The sequence below is a fragment of the Alosa sapidissima genome, chromosome 5 (genome assembly GCF_018492685.1).
Source record: "Alosa sapidissima isolate fAloSap1 chromosome 5, fAloSap1.pri, whole genome shotgun sequence".
Taxonomy (NCBI): domain Eukaryota; kingdom Metazoa; phylum Chordata; class Actinopteri; order Clupeiformes; family Clupeidae; genus Alosa; species Alosa sapidissima.
The window spans coordinates 33233412-33249528 of record NC_055961.1 but is presented as its reverse complement, the minus strand read 5'-3'; the positions used below and the strand labels follow the sequence as shown (position 1 = coordinate 33249528).

General features: G+C 42.3%; 3 protein-coding genes and 1 long non-coding RNA gene across 4 annotated transcripts in view; 2 read left to right on the top strand and 2 right to left on the bottom strand.

Moving 5' to 3' along the window:
* Positions 1-16117, top strand: part of LOC121710130 — a 26940-nt gene that overhangs the window by 3237 nt on the left and 7586 nt on the right. The window lies entirely within an intron of this gene.
* mepcea (methylphosphate capping enzyme a) lies at positions 5563-13147 on the bottom strand. Its single transcript, XM_042094082.1, has 5 exons — positions 12557-13147; positions 10338-12254; positions 9875-10093; positions 9132-9255; positions 5563-7493 (listed from the first exon to the last, which is right to left on the bottom strand). The coding sequence occupies exons 2-5, from the start codon at positions 12213-12215 to the stop codon at positions 7444-7446; spliced, it is 2271 nt and encodes a 756-aa protein (XP_041950016.1). The 5' UTR covers positions 12216-12254; positions 12557-13147; the 3' UTR covers positions 5563-7443.
* ganaba (glucosidase II alpha subunit a) overlaps positions 13841-16117 on the bottom strand; it is a 25433-nt gene continuing 23156 nt past the window's right edge. The window contains exon 26 of the transcript XR_006032100.1: positions 13841-13863. The gene's annotated coding sequence lies outside the window, so the exon portion shown is untranslated. The remainder of the gene's footprint in view (positions 13864-16117) is intronic.
* LOC121710127 (cytochrome P450 2J2-like) overlaps positions 14827-16117 on the top strand; it is a 4096-nt gene continuing 2805 nt past the window's right edge. The window contains exons 1-2 of the mRNA XM_042094084.1: positions 14827-15025; positions 15453-15615. Coding sequence (XP_041950018.1) covers positions 14831-15025; positions 15453-15615 — 358 coding nt within the window. The 5' untranslated portion in view covers positions 14827-14830. The remainder of the gene's footprint in view (positions 15026-15452; positions 15616-16117) is intronic.

The window sequence follows — 16117 nt, the reverse complement described above, 5'->3', positions numbered from 1 at the left end:
CGCTCTGCTCTCCGGAACAGTAAACAAGTCACTCAGTCTCAGCCTATTGCCACTGAGAGGAGTGAGTGAATACGCTGGGGAGTCAGAGAAACAGAGGGATGCCATTGAGCGAGGAGGAGAGGAGAGGAAAAAAAGCAGAGGATAAGGAGAGGAGAGGAGGAGGCTAAGGGGGATGAGTGGGAGGTTATCAGCAGTCATGGCGTGAAGTCTGCATAAGCCATGACTGCTTTAGCACAAACAGTTATTTAGCTGTAAAAACACAATCACCCGAACCATATGGGCATGGACAGCAGCACAGGCTTTGCCTTTAAGATGAAGGACTATACCACTCGGGCCAGATTGATGGGGGCGGTGAGCTTCAAAGTCTCTGCATCATCGCTTCTGTAATTGCACAGAGCCACGCTCACCACCCACCCTCCTCCTCCTCCTCCTCTTCCTCCTCCACTTCCTCCCCCTCCTCTTCCTCCCTCCCCTGGTCGTCATGCCCGCTACACCCGACCACGGAGCAATGGTGCAGCAATAAAGCAATTCTCAATGATGAACACATTCCTATTCCCCCAGGGTGAGGGGGAGGAGGGCCCAGATCCAACCTGCAGCTCGAACAACACACCCACACACATGCACGCACACACACACACGCACAATCAGTCCCTTTCCCACTATAGTCACTCCCTGTGTGATGCATGCATGCACACACAGTCAGTCCCTCTCTCTCTTTATAGCCATTCTCTGTGTGATACACCAAATTAAGTACACACTTAATTACGTTCACATTAGGGGCCTGGCAAGTACTTTGTTCCCATCACATCAGCCTGCAGTGGCATCCAGCCCTTAGCAGCACCTGGGAAAACTCAGATCAAAAGAATAGTCATCTCTTCATTTCTGTGGAACTGTCTGGCACTCAATTCTCATGGAACTATGAAACATCATGGTTAGCCAAGCAGATATAATGAAAACCCGTTTGTGGATTTTCTGCATTTCGCATCCAAGTGAAAGAATGCAGTAAATGTGGGAACCGATGAGGATTTTGAAGATATTTCATGGATACAACGAAAAAACGATGAAACTGCAGAGAAGAAATGTCTCAGCGACCTGGGCTGAAGAAACCTCCCATTTATGCCAGTCAGCTTTTTAAAAAATAATCTCCTACATCCACATCATACTGTAAGTGGCACATGCTGTGGCGGAGACATCCCGCTGGCTGTACGCATGGCTACCTGCTCTGCTGCTAAACCAACGCTGCTGATGCCAGCGCCTTTTTACGAATGCCCATGACTAAGGGGACGCCTGGATGCCTGGTTAGCAGTGGACGACTTTCTCTGGCAGTAGATGCCCTTAATTGGGCTGACCTGTTTAGCACTTGACGCCTCGCTCACTCGCATGTTACGTAACAAGCTCTAGTGTGGTAGGATACTGTATGCTGTGTGGCGGCTGGAGCCGTGGAGAGGGATGGTGCGCCGCCGGCCTGGGCTGCCAGGCGAGGTTTGCTCAAGGCAACAGTGTACAGAGAGTGCCTCAAGAGTGTCTCAACTCGCTCTCTCTCTCTCTCCCCCTTTTCTTTTTCCCCCTTTTTCTTCTTCTTTCAGATTTCACTCCGAATTGGCCTCCTCAGCAAACAAGGCGAAGTCCAGATGAAATATTCATGGTCACTAAATTACAGCAGGAGTGAGAGACACACAGAGGCATGGCTGGGGTGAAGTGTGAACACAACGCAAAGGAAGGAACATGAATTATTAACAGGGTGACAGACAGACAGACAGACAGACAGACAGACAGACAAGTGTACACTCAGGCCTGTAAACACAGCACATACACACAGGCTCACACATGCAGACACACACACACGCACGCACACATACATACATACACACACAAAACAAAAAACACTGTAGCCCAGAAAAGCAATAAGCTAGTTATGGGGGGAGGCCTAGTCGGTCAATGGTAAAATCCTAATCAGCATGGTTGACCTGAGTGACTGGTCAAGTGTCCTGGTTTGATATATGGCTGTGAAAATGTACACAGTGCTTCTCACTTACTAAATATTTAGCACAAACTCAAAGAGATCAACTATTTTAAATCCAAATATAGCTGCAAGCAGCAATGTGGGGGCCTAGCAGTGCGCTATAGCAGGAATGGCGTTGCCATGGCATGAGCAAGCACTCACAGCAAGTTTGATGGCAATTCAATAAAGAATGGCTGAGAAATAAGCTAATTTACTTTGTTACAGTGCCCCTAGAGGCCAAATTACACCAATGTCCTTGTGCGTTCTCACAATCAGCTACAATGTCCCTCTACCAAGTTTGGACTTCATACACCAAAGAGGTTCTGAGATGTGAGCTCACTTTCCTTATTACAGCAACCCTAAAGGCCAAATGAGACGACTTTCCTTGCATGTCCTCACAATCAGCTACTTTGTCCCTGTATTAAGTTTGGCTTTAGTACATCAAAGCATTACTGAGCTCACTTCCTGTATTGCAGCGCCCCCTATAGAGGCCAAATGATGCCAATTTCATAGTGCGTCATCACAATCAGGTCCCAAGTCCCTGTACCAAGTTTGGACTTTGTACATCAAAGCGTTGATGAGATATGAGCTCACTTCCTGTATTGCAGCGCCCCCTATAGAGGCCAAATGATGCCAATTTTCTAGTGCATCCTCACAATAATGTACCAAGTCCTTATACCAAGTTTGAATTTTGTACATCAAAGCATTGCTGAGATATGAACTCACTTCCTGTATTGCAGCGCCCCCTATAGAGGCCAAATGATGCCAATTTCCTAGTGTGTCCTCACAATCAGATACCAAGTCCCTGTACCAAGCTTAGACTTCATACATTAAAGTGTAGCCGAGATGTTAGCCCACTTTTGTTAGGTGGTATCGTCGACATGTGTGATTGGCTGTCACGGGCAAATAAACTTGAAATTAAAAAATCTGACAAGTATTGTTTGTGCGGCTCGGTCTGAAGATCATCTCCGCCAAGTTCTGTGGAAATCGGATGAAATTTGTAACCGCTGAAACTTTTCCTAGAGTTTGGACTAAATCCAATATGGCGGAAAGTGACAGGATAGGGGTCGATGAACTCAGTATGGTCCAAGGATTCAGACACTACCTCAATTGTGAAAATCAGACAAAAGTCAAGGATCATGCGCATGAATAATGCATGTCCGACATTGGACTGGTGGTGGCGCTAGAGCGTTCAATGTATATACATAAAAATTGTTGTGAGTGATTGTGACAGTGACCTGACTAATGGTATTGAGTTTTGTTATGTTAACTCAAAGCGTCACCAAGATGTTAGTCCACTTCCTGTTTGGCGGCTTCGTCGCCATATTTGATTGGTTGTCACGGGCAAACAAAGTTGAAATTGAAAAATCTGACAAGTATCATCTGTGCGGCTCGGTCAGAAGAACCTCTCTGCCAAGTTCCGTGAAAATCGGATAAAATTTGTGACCGCTGAAACTTTTCCTAGAGTTTGGACTAAATCCAATATCGCGGAGGTCCAATATGGCGGAAAGTGACATAATAGGAGTCATTGAACTCAGGTCGGTCCAGGGATTCCAACAGTGCTTGATTTGTGAAAATCGAATGCACTGTTCAATGGTCACATGCGTGAATGCAATCCAGTTTCGACCCATTGGTGGCGCTAGAATGTTGTTGGGCATAGAATTCTGTAAATTGGTGAGAGTGATCATAGGACGGACTGAATCAGTGCGCCGAATTTCATAACTTTAGACCTTAGATGGTTCAATTTTCGGCCAAATTTTGACCCGTTGGTGGCGCTAGACGGCTGGGTTTAGAGATCCGTAAATTAGCGTGAGTGGTCAGTGGAGTGTCCCGGAACTTTTTAGCCAGGCGTTCTATGGGCTGTCATAGACTCCAATAATAATAGGAAAAGCTAGTAACTCTTCGCAGCTTCACTGCTAGGCCCCCAATGAGAAGTGAAAACAGATGGCCAAGATAGTCCCATGTTTCAGCTTAACGGCAGCTAAAACAGCTGTATAAAAAGATCTAAAACCATCTACGGTTCTCAGGATCAATATTCGGTACTCTCAAGTCAACAAATTCACTGCCTCCCCATTTGCAGCATCTCCGATCAATAAGAGGGGTTCTCTTACTGGACCTCTGGCACTCATCAGGTTTCTTACCCAGAGGCCAGGGGCATTATCAACATATCAGATCCTGAAATCGGATTGACACAAGGGAATCCAAGTGTAATTCTCTAATTAAACAAAAAATATATAGTGGCTTTGGCTTCAGATAATGCACACAAATATGTTATGGAGGTTGTATTAGTTGACTAAGTTCAGCTAACATGTTCCTGCTTTCATGAGGATACTGCTGAGGGTAGAGGGGCAGTCTGCTGGTGGACCTGCAGCACCCTCTTGTGGGCACATTCTGTTACTAAACCCCAGAAAGAATTCTCTGATGCAATGCACATGCCAAATAAAAAGTACTGTAGGTGCACAGCACCACCTACGCCATGATGCCATTTTACACATATTCCCATGACATGTAATCTTATCTTGTGCATATTTCCTTTCTAATGAACACCTGACATAAACACAACAAGAGTTATAAATAAAATGAAAAAAAGCAATGACCACTTAATAATAAATACACAATAATTATCATTGGAACATATTCCTGTGGTTCAACTAATTGAGCAAGGTATAAACACCATATAGCACAGATAATTCATATACTTACTTGAAGTGTTTAGGGTAGAAACAAAAGGTGATTTATCAACTGTGGCAGTGACCTAATTCAGAGATCTTGAAAGTGGACCTGCAAAAAGAGTGTGTTAAATTGGATGCCCTACTAACACCACAAATACACATCCACTGAATCTAACTTCAAAATAACATACCTGTCTTAGGAAGGAGAAACACTTGGAATTTTGTTTAAAACACCAGACAGAAAATGACTGTACTCCAAATGCTGATTACGCCCCCTGCAGGCAATATGTAGCACTTCCACCCAGCCTTGCATTCCTCAAAATGCCATGGGGAAAAAGCCAAAGGGAAATACACTGCATGCCCACATGTTCATAGGGGCAAGGCCAACACACACGGTGGTAGACCAAAGAGCAGGAGTAGCTTTTACTGGGAGGCTGGGGTATGCTTCAATGCACCAAGCTTCACAATTAATTAAAGACATTGATTGGCTTTAAAATTGCTGCCATCTGCCACAGCAGCCCTTAATTACCAGATGTAAGATCAGCCCACAAACCAGCACTCTCCTCAAGGAGTGGCTGCTCTCCTCGCTTATGAGGCATACTGACATACAAAGTGTTCATTAAATAGTCAACAGTGAAGACTACAACTAGTGATTGAAACTTTAGGTTTATACTTTCTCCTGTCACCCACTTCCCTTGTCACCTATATTCAATGTAATGTGTCATAACATGTTTGGTTCTCATGTCAAAAAACAAAATAATAAATTCAATGTTAATGTTACATAATGACCTTCATGAAATGAAGCTATAGCTAACACTAACTTCAGAATTGAATGGTATGACAAATTACTTCATAACTGAGCATGTAAAAAAAAAAAAAATACAAGTCTCCAATTGAGATTATTTTTATTTTCAAAATCATTTTTTTTATCGCCTCTTCAACAGATAGAGTGCATCAGGTCAGACATTGACCTAATTTGAAAGACAAAAGGTCTTATTTCTCACATTAAATTTCCGACAGACCAAAATTTCATGTTAAAAATAGTCTATAAAAATGTGACCAGCTGATTCAAGGGCAGTCTCACACACACACCAAAGACATGTGAGCCGTCTGTGTGTGTTTATCCCAAGTCAGTGCAAATTGAACGGTGGAAGAACAAACGATAACTGTCAAAGATCTTCCTGGAGGCTCACATGAACATCTCTGGAAAACTGAACACCCAACTCAGTGCTCTTGTTTCATATTTAACATTCAAAATGTCCATCAAGCTTCCAACCTTCGTCTAAATATCAAATCAGTTTTCTTCCTGAACAACAAAAACACAACTCTCCATGTCATCAACTGTCAGGGAGTGGACCTGCATGCCAAGGCCGTCTTGAAACCAAAGCGGCAGTCGGTGATTTGGGGGGTGGGAGTGTCAGAGCACAAAGAGTCTGCTTTATTTGCTAATTAAACAAAGCAATAGTGTGCTACTGAGAAAGGGTCAAATGTCTCCACTGCTAGCCGCTAACACACCAAGGCTTGGAACTGGTGCACCTGTTCAATTTAAGGTTTACATTTGATCAACATTGAGTATTTTAAATACATCTGGAAATTGCCAATTAGAATCATCAAATATTTGGAATAAGAAAATATAAATGAACTGGGCATTTAGCTATTCAACTATTATCCATATTTTTTTTTAAATACAAAAACATGCAATTGGATAGCTGCTTTAATATAATACTTTATCCGGTCATGTTCATGGCCAAATGAGCATATTGCACTTGAGCCAGGTGATAATATATAGCTCAGCTTTTATGATGGATAAGTTATAGATATGTTGGCTTGGTGGATTGTGCTATAGTTGATGCACTTTGACGACCTTACGAAAGTTATTGTGAAGTACTGTAGAATGCATGTCTCAAAATCTCAACCGCAAAAAGAGTTTACTAAAATGATCTAATTATTTGGTCGACCAGGTTGCTTTAAAATTTGCTTTAAAGTGTACATCTGTTAACTTATAAAAACAAAACAAGCACTTTGTCCTGGTATGTTAAGTACTTAAGCGTTTTTAGGATGATGGGGGGAAAATAAAGTGTCCCTGCATCCACCCATGGTACCAGCCATAAATAAACGCCATTTTAAATTTAAAAATGGTGGCAAACTTCTCATTATCACTTTAGACAGCAATTAACTTTCTCAAAATCAACTAAACACAAAGAACCACACAAATGACTTTCACCATCAGCAAAAAAAATATAAAAAGTGAAGCATGTTGATCAGAAAAACAAACAAAAATGAACAAAATAAAATTGAACATGTCAAAAAAAGTATCGGTAGGATTACAAATATTTGATAACTTGAGGGGGAAAGGATTAATAATTTTGAGTCTGTGCTTGTCACTGGTCTTCAGGTCTGTTACAAAAAAGTGACAAACAAGTTCAAAACAAACTGATTATAACACAAAGTATGACACAAAAGGAAGAGACCTGTTTGTCTCTCATCCTTCCTTTAGAGTCTTTTCAAAAGCTCCCACACATTTCAAAAGTTGTCCCTCCTGTATATCTTCACAGAGCTGAGTTAGCCATTTCCTTTCAGTGCAATAATGTAATGTTGAAAAGATGTCCAATTACAAAGATTTGCTTGACTTCGTCTTTTGGTCCCCGTTTCCAATTTTTTTACAAATCTGTTGTCAACCAATCTGATGTCCCAAAACCTGTGAAGACATGATGTAGCCCAAACAAATCCAATGTCTTCTCCAGGGTTCTTGATTTTTACCGAAAGCGGTCACTTCCTTGACGGTCCTTTGTGAAATAGGTAGATCGGCCTCTGAAAACCTAGGAAAGGTGAAAAGATATTTATAAGATGGATGAAACAGATGACAGAATGCTCGTATCTAATTACCACAAACTGACACTAAAAGGGCAGTGGCCACTGGCAAGTCAAACTTTGCCAAACAATTAAGTGAAATATTTGACTGCATGGGAGTAAAATTGAGTCTTCTGCCTGCCCAGTTTTACAGGATAGAAGATAACTTCATTGCAGTCTGAACCAGAGGTGGAGAAGTACACAATTCCTTTACTTAAGTTTTAAGAGAGACTTATTGCTTAGAAAAATACTTTAGTATTCAGAAGTACAAGTATTTGTCCTTTTTTAATGTATTGTAATATAATGTTTATTTGGTCATTTATAAGGTATACATCCTTTGGTCAGTCATAGGACATACATTAGTTCCTTACATCCAACAAAAACATTTGACCTTTTTTTCATAACTTTGCAACTGTTCAAATTGATGCAATAATATAATTTAAATCATTATTCATTCATACAGTAATCAGGTAAATGTACTTAGTTACTGTCCACCCCTGGTCTGAACAGGTAGTCATCTTCATCTTCTACATCAAATGTACATCATCTTGTTTTCTAATGTACCTTTACCTCTGTAGAGCACCACCCTCAGAATCCAGTTGGCCATACCAAGTGCCACCCCACCAGAGATGTGATAGTTGGTCTTGTCAGCATGAAACGTCTTCAAGTAGTATTGTTTTCTTAGCCAAAACAAGCGTTTTACATTGATTTGATGTTGGCCAAATTATTAAGGCTATATTTATGGGTATGTATTGCAATGCTATGCATGTCCTGGGTCACTAGCATTGTAGCATTGTAATGAAGTTGTTCTATCCATGAACATCTAGCCTATATATGGTGAAGATTTTCATTCTAATTGGCTACTGCTCTACTTGAAAAAAGCTTTCTTTTTTTTGCATTGCATCTATAAAGTTATTTGCTTCAGATGTTCAACATAAAGTTATTTGCATACTGATATGTCAAATTGTTTATTTTCAATTTGTCTAACATTAAGAGTTTGGATATTAATAATTCAGCGTTGAATCTAAGGATTTCACATGTATTGTTTTACTTTTCACATTATGTTCATGTGCTACCCCTCTGAGTCTGTGCCCCAACCCGGCCAGCCCATCAACATTTTTCTAGAATCGTCACTTCAAGATTCAAGAATTTACAATTGTACACTGCAATGTTGGTTGGATGCAGGCATTAGTGAGACATTTGAATAATTGAGGGTTATTAGACATTTATTATATTCATTTGTTTTTTGTTATACATATTTGCATCTAACAAGGATTTAGCTTGCATCTACAGAATTGATTTAAATATTTGATGTGGTGTTTCAGCTGTTTAAGGAAATTGCATTGTACAGTATGAGGACCCATTTGTTTCTTAAAGCAGGAAATTACCTCAGTAAGTTTGACGACACACCGCGACACACCCAGACACACCCACACAGAGACACACCCTGTTGCACTTGATGATAAAATATGAGTGTAGGCTAAACAATTTCAGCATTCAGCACTGTCATTTAGATAATGGTCGCTCTGTTCTGTGAAATACCCCACCACACTGTAAAATAACAAATACAATTATCAAGAACTCTGGGAGTCATTGGAATAGGTTACCTCGTGACAGGTTCATCGGTATTCCGATGAGCTCATAGCTGTTGAAGCCCACCTCTGAGGTCAAGTACGTGGAGAAGTCATCTGGCTTTAAGCGTATGTTTACATAATTCTTATAGATGGTGTCCTGGAAGACAAGGTGGAAAAGTAGGCTGTGTAAGTGCTGTGGAAAGTTACAAAAAAAGAACACTGTGCAGATTTTGTATCCTTAATCAGCAAATGCAACACAGACTAAAAAGACAAAATTATGCAATCCTGACTTCAAAAAGCATAAATTCTCTGTGGATAGCAGCTTGGTCCTGAGCAATCCAGGAATGAAGGGCTCTGCGGTGCTTTGAAAGACTACCCACTAGACACCGAAGAGGGCCCATGTTGCCACCAGACATAGCTTGCACAGAAACTACAGCCTGTTCCAGTTTGGAATACACGGACATATTGATCCTTTTTTGGACTACACTGACTTATTGCATCTCCTCCAAGCTACCACAGGAAAGAACATCCTCTTTTTCATATATTTTGCACGTGTTTTTTGGTAAATAATCTATTCCTCAATTTATGAAAAATGCATGCACTTCATAACAAACAACATTCAGGACACAGTTTTTCAACCTCAACAAATACCTGCAGTAAATCGCTACTCTTACTCATCGCAGCACTGTTGACTGAGATGACAATGTACAATCGTTTCTAACAGTCAAAAATGATGATTGGCTGTCTGATCAGTTAGTCTGACTTGACTTCCTCACCGTTAGTCTCTTCCTCCTGCCATAAGAGCTCCAGGGCTGCGGCTCCAGTATGAAGATGCCCCCGGGCCGCAGGTGTCTGTAGACCCTGTGAAAGAGTCTCTTCAGGCCTGCGTCGCCCCAGTTCAGGTGGACCCACTTAGTGACACTGAGACAGAGGATCACGTCATACTCCTCCCTCTGAGTGAGCAGAAACTGGTCGTTCTCGACCACATAGTTGCCCTGTGGAGAGAGGAAAAGAGATGTTGGGGCCCAACCAAAAACATTTCAAACAAGTTAATGTACAATGAAAACCATTTCCATATCCGTTTACAAATACTGAGGGATTTTAATCCCTCGTCTCAGTATGTGTACAATACAAAATTAAATGGCTTATTAAATAGCCTGTATTAGGAAATTAGCAGTGTGGTTGTCAAAACAGCATAGCGTGTGCAGTGGGACACAAAAAAAAGGCACCATGTCTTACTGTGACAAAGGAGACGTTAGCAGGGAAGCTTCCCTGCTGTTGGCTGGGTGATTTTGGGAGAGGCGGAGCAGCAATGGGGCCTCGGGAGATGCGAAGAGACACAGGGAAGGTGTGACTCCCTTTTGGGGGTCCTGCTCCTCCACCATCGCCCCCCTCCTTTTTATCACTCGTTTGCTCGTTACTCCTCTCCACCTCTCTCTGTTCAAAACAGTTCCCGCCACATTCCTCTCGGTTTGACTTCAAACCCCTATCCGCCCCTGGCCTCCCTCGTCGGCCCTCCTCGACAGAATCCTTTCTTTGCTCTCTCTGCTCTTCGAGCATGCCATCCTTCAGGTCATCCATTCCGCGACTCTGCGGTTGGTCCTCGGTGCCGTTCCGCCGGGCCTCGCGGGCCTGGATCTCTGAGAGGTAATATCGGATGTTCTGCCTGGCCGCGTGGATCAACCCACCATCAATGTCCAGTCCTACAATCCGGCTAGGTAGACACTGCTTGGCGATGAACATGGTTAGGTGGCCAGTGTTGCATCCGAGGTCCAGCACGACTCTGCCTTGGAACCACTCGGGCCTTAGGAAGTCCATCCGTGGGTCGTCGCTCACCCCTGGGTTGCGGTAGCCATAGTATTTGGTGTAGTTACCGTACTGGAACTTCTTCTTCGGTTGCTGGTTGGTGCCACGGTGATTGTGGGGCATCTGCCGACTGATTGTCCTTGATCCTGAGGTCACCACCGGGGTTTGGAAAGGCTGGCCGTGCTTCCCCGGGCCAGGCGCTCGCCTGCCTTTCTCCGGTCTGGCCTGTTTGGCTGGGGTTGTCGACGATGCCCGAGAGTTATCAGACCTGCTGGATACACGCCGGCGCTTACGCTGGCGACCGGGCAAATGTGGAAGAGCCGGGCCTGCCGCGGTGGGTGCCAATGCGACGTCCGAGCCATCAGCTGGCGCAGCATGACCGGCACCGAGTCCCTGCGCAGGCTGGGGCTTCACAATGGGCCCCCTGGAGGTCCTCAGGTCCTCACCGGGGTTGTTGACCGTGGAGGGGTTGCAGTCTGTGGACGGCGAGGTGTTCAGCAAGGCGGCGCCCTCGGGGAGAGTGCTGCCCGCTGAGACCCCAGGCAGAGGGTGCGATAAAGAGGACGAGGGCACGCCCTCTGCGGTAGCGGGCGCCCCCTCTACTGACCTTTCGGCGTCCGAAAAATCCAGCTGTGCGACGCCCAAACCGGCCGGCCCTCCTCCGGCACCTCCGTGGTGGCGGTTGCGGTGTCGTCTCCGCCCGCTGCTCTTCAGGGGTGAGATCAGGTCACCCGTGTTTCTTTTGGCCCCGCAGTTAAGATTCAGGGGGTCTGTGATGTCCCTGGGGATAAGAATCTCTACAGGATCACGGCTCTTTAGCGGCAAGGGGGAGGATTTAGGCGTCTCCGCGTTCAGTGCTCGGTTCACTTCCTCGTCCAGCAGGCTATTGAGGTTGAGCGGGTCAAAGATGTTGCCACCCAACTGGAAGTTGGTGGGAAGGACGGGATTGCTCTCTGAATTGGCACGTCGACGCTTCTTTCCAAAAATGGGGTGCTTGAACCCAGTGCTCATAGTGCTGCGCCGCTTGTTGACCTTAGGCTGTTGTGCGTTGTGCTGCAGGCCGCTGTTAGACTCCTGGGCCTGAACGTCACTTTGTTCCAGATCCTTGGTGCTCGAGGTTTTAACCTCCACTGTGTTTGCTGTGCTGCCCATCTCAACTTCTGTAGCACTGCCATCCTTGCTAATGTGTTTGGCAGGAGTCTCCCCTGACGAATTATTATTATTAAAGCTACTCATGGATTGCTGATGGGAGCCAACTGATCTCCCCTGTGGTGGCAAAACAGTCTCTTTGTCAACAGACATCTCTATCATCTTCCTTGCAACACAGCTGACATATGGTATGACATTGACCTAAAACATAAAACACAAATTCACACAATCATCAACATGAAGTAGATTCCGAGTGGATACACCTCTCATGTTATCAGTAAAAACAATTATGCTAGTATTGCAATCTAACAATGCACGGAAGAACCATAAAAACAGGAACACGAGTGTAATAGCATCAATGCAAGTAAGTAAGTCCCGACAAGTAACCAACTCTTCTCATGCAGCAGTGAAAATGAAAACAGGTGGTGTTGGCTCTGAAGACGTTATGGTAACGTTGTAGCTATGTGGCTACATTACAAGTGTGAACAGTAGTGGATACCCACCTTCTCTATGCGTGAACCCGCCTCCAGGTCAGTCTACAATGTGTATATAAATTACCCGCCTCTGCACGTCACGTTCCTCTCAGTCATGAATAAATCATGAAACATCGAGACAGAGTTCCATTGAAGGAAAAAAGCACACATACGGTCAATGTTGTAGCTAGAATACTCAGCACTCTCAACACATCAGCGGCGCTTTCTCCGCCTCCTCTTAAAGCGACACTACCTTTAGACTCACTCGACTTATTCTCAACATCGACAAGAAAAACAGTCGACTCTGAAGGGTTACAAAATCACGATAGAATGTATGCAAAGCTAACGTTAAAACCGCCAGCGTCACTTCAGTTAGCTAGCCGTGATGATTGTTATCTAGCTAGCTAACGTATATTACAAAATCAAAACATATGTTTGGAGGAGAGATTCCTCTCGAGTAAACTATTTTTCGTTATAAATGACAGTATCAGCAACTAAATAGTTCTGTGTGGTAATGTGTATGTTAGTGAGCGTTATCAGTTTTTTTTCAACTCCTCTCTTCTAGACTGCACTGGCAACTTTCAGCTCATCTGCAGAATCTCACAGAACGGAGGGTTTCCTTGCTTTATATATCCCAAGCGCTTCATTGTTTTGATTGACTACTTTTACAACCAATTCTAGTGGAAGTTGACGCCAGTGAGCATACAGTTGACCAATGGTATGTGCTCAGAGGACGGCCCGGTCTTGAACAGCCCAAAGTCGGACTGTATAGTCGCCCCAAATATCGCCTGACAGTAAATCAATCTTCCTGAACAATCTTGTTATTCGATTTCACAGACATTTTCTGTTAACAATGTCTTTTAACTGAATACAAATACTATACAACTGTACAGACAAGTCATAGCAACGACATCCGTAAGGAAGAGCGATAGTCACATTATCAGGCAAGCTCGGTTGTATCTTGAACTGCCTTCACTATCTAGTAAACAATCGTTGATGTATAAGGGCTCTACGAGGGAGTCCAACCTAGGCTATTACTTTCATTTGTGTAACTGTATTTCTCATATTTTGTAACGTGCTTTGGATAACAGTGGTGCAAGAAATTGTCACATAAATTGTAAGTGCTGTCTCTAGAGTCTCCACTAGGGTAGCTACATGTGGTCAGGAACTAAGTGAACATGGGAAATGAAGTTTTCCTTAGTGCATTGCTGTCCAGAATGTCAGACCTTACCCTGTTGGCCATCATATTATGATAACAGAAGTTATCTTAATATCTGCGTAGCACCTTTGATGCTCATAGTTATTGGTCTCAAATGTGTGTGTGTGTGTTTGTGTGTGTTTATGTGTTTGTGTGTTTGTTTGCCATGACCACATTAAGCTATATTAGGCCTAACTGAACACATTTTTTGTAGGATTTTTGCGATTCTCCACTAGTGAATAGGTTATTTGTTGATCAAGCTGAACAAAGAGAATTTTAGTTTTGCACCCCTGGTGTACATTGAAAAACTGAAGAGGCAGAGAGGTAGGCCTACTAAGTGAGTAGCCTACAAATTCATTTTTGGAAGTGCAATCTGATGTGTATCCTCCAGTCAAATTCAGGTTATAACAATTTTGTATCCATAGATTAACTCAAGACAAGACGATTAGTATCTAAAATTATATTTGATTGCTGTGGTAAGGCTAGCTGCAGCTATTATCTTGGTGGGGTTGAAGTTTTCTTGTCCACTGCCATAGACAAACAAAATCTTCTGGTTTACAGGACAGTTTTCTTTTAGGCTACTACACTACACACCTTCAGATGTTCAGATTAACCTTTTCACAACTTTAAATGTCAGATTAATTTACAAGCTTTCTTCGAAGGGAATTGGTCTTCAATTTGATTAGAATTTTTGAAGTGATATCTTAAAAAAAACAAAAAAAAACACTCTTTCTTGAAGTTGTTTTTATTGTGTGTTGTTGTGTGGGGGTGGGGGTGGGGGGGCAGTGTTGCCATGGAAGCCATTCAGTGGTGGTTACACAAGAGTGTGAAGCCCTTCCATACCTTCTTTCCAACACTGACACTTTTGTTTAGTGACGCCATTAAGCTACATTATAGTGCAGAACTGACACATTTAGCAGAAAATGGTCCGCCCAAGAAACTAATAACTTTGATACTTACTGTAATAAGCTACTTACATTTTCATTGACGGGTGTGGGCCTATTAATTGGAGGTCTGTCCAGTTAAGAAGGAGTTAAACACTGGACTGAACTGGACTTTGACTACCTCATGTCTGTTTCTCTGTTGTTCACTTGAGTCAGTGCTGAATGAAAGACAGCACCATGTTTTTTACTGCTATTTTGGATTGGTGTGACTTAAAGAACTGTTTGCTAATGCTTGGTCTGCTTTTACTCTTTATCAGATCACGGAAGAAAGGAAATTCAGATTTTCCTCCTGGACCATGGGTTATTCCTTTATTGCATGATATCCTCGTTGGTTTTGGTCATCACACTATAGATAAGGTACTGATATCATATTGTTCTTTTTTATGTTTATTTTGTTTATATAAAAAGCTAATGATGTAAAAACTGATGGTGTAAATTACATGCTGAAAAACGTTTTCCTATCATACAATACGTGTTTGTTCAGAGTTCAACAATTAATTGAATAATTGTCTGTCTGGTTAAGATATTACATTTCACATTCATTATCATTCATATTCAATTAAGATAAATGGGGAATTTTTTATTGAATTCTGAGGGCTTTTGTCAATACATTGACATGTAGTTAAGGAAGATTAGTGGAGTGTAACGATATTCATATTCATTCATTATTTATTGGGTAATGTCTCGAGCACACAGATTTTACCATTCCCATTTGGTACAGATAACATTATGTTTCTTCATATAATATACTACAACCACTTTAAACATATGTTGATGTTTACAGATTGCTCAAAGGTATGGACATATTTTCAGCATCAGGAGAGGTGGCATCAAGATAGTCTATGTGTCAGGATTCAAGATGGCACATGAAGTCTTGGTTACCCAAGGAGACAACTTCCTTGATCGCCCTGTGTCTCCTCTCCTTAATGAGGCCTTCAAAGGCAACGGTGAGTAATTGCAATTTGTGTTACAGTATAAATAGTGTTTAACAATAAGCCTTTGTTAATGCAGTATAGATCAACATCAACATCAGTGGAGGGCTGCAACTGCAAATGATTTCTTAATGTCTAGTGACATATCAGGGCCATTTTATGATTAATTGAAAACCATTTCTTACATACGGTTCCTTTAAACTTGTTTAATGATGTTTCAGTTGACTGATATCTGAACATATTGTGTGTTTTATATTTTTTGAGAAACAGTTTAACAATGTAAACAGAATATCATTACACTCTAGTGATCTTCCTTAACTACATGTCAATCTCCATCATAAGGTCTGTAGGGAATTGTCTCTTGTTAGATAATATGTTTTTGACATAGAAAGAAATTGATTGTTTTTTAGGGAAGCTGAATTAATTCTTAAGAAATAGTTTCCATGTTGAATAACTAAGACTTGCTTAGAATGAAATAATAATAACTTCAGTTAGATAACTACTTATTTGCATTAAT

Excerpts from the sequence above, each read along its gene's own strand:
- mepcea (XM_042094082.1), bottom strand. The coding sequence starts at position 12,215 with ATGATAGAGATGTCTGTTGACAAAGAGACTGTTTTGCCACCACAGGGG. Across the intron at positions 10,094-10,337 it reads CTAACGTCTCCTTTGTCACA|GGCAACTATGTGGTCGAGAA; the intron begins GTAAGACATGGT and ends CTCTCTCCACAG. Across the intron at positions 7,494-9,131 it reads ACCGATGAACCTGTCACGAG|GTTTTCAGAGGCCGATCTAC; the intron begins GTAACCTATTCC and ends CACCTTTCCTAG.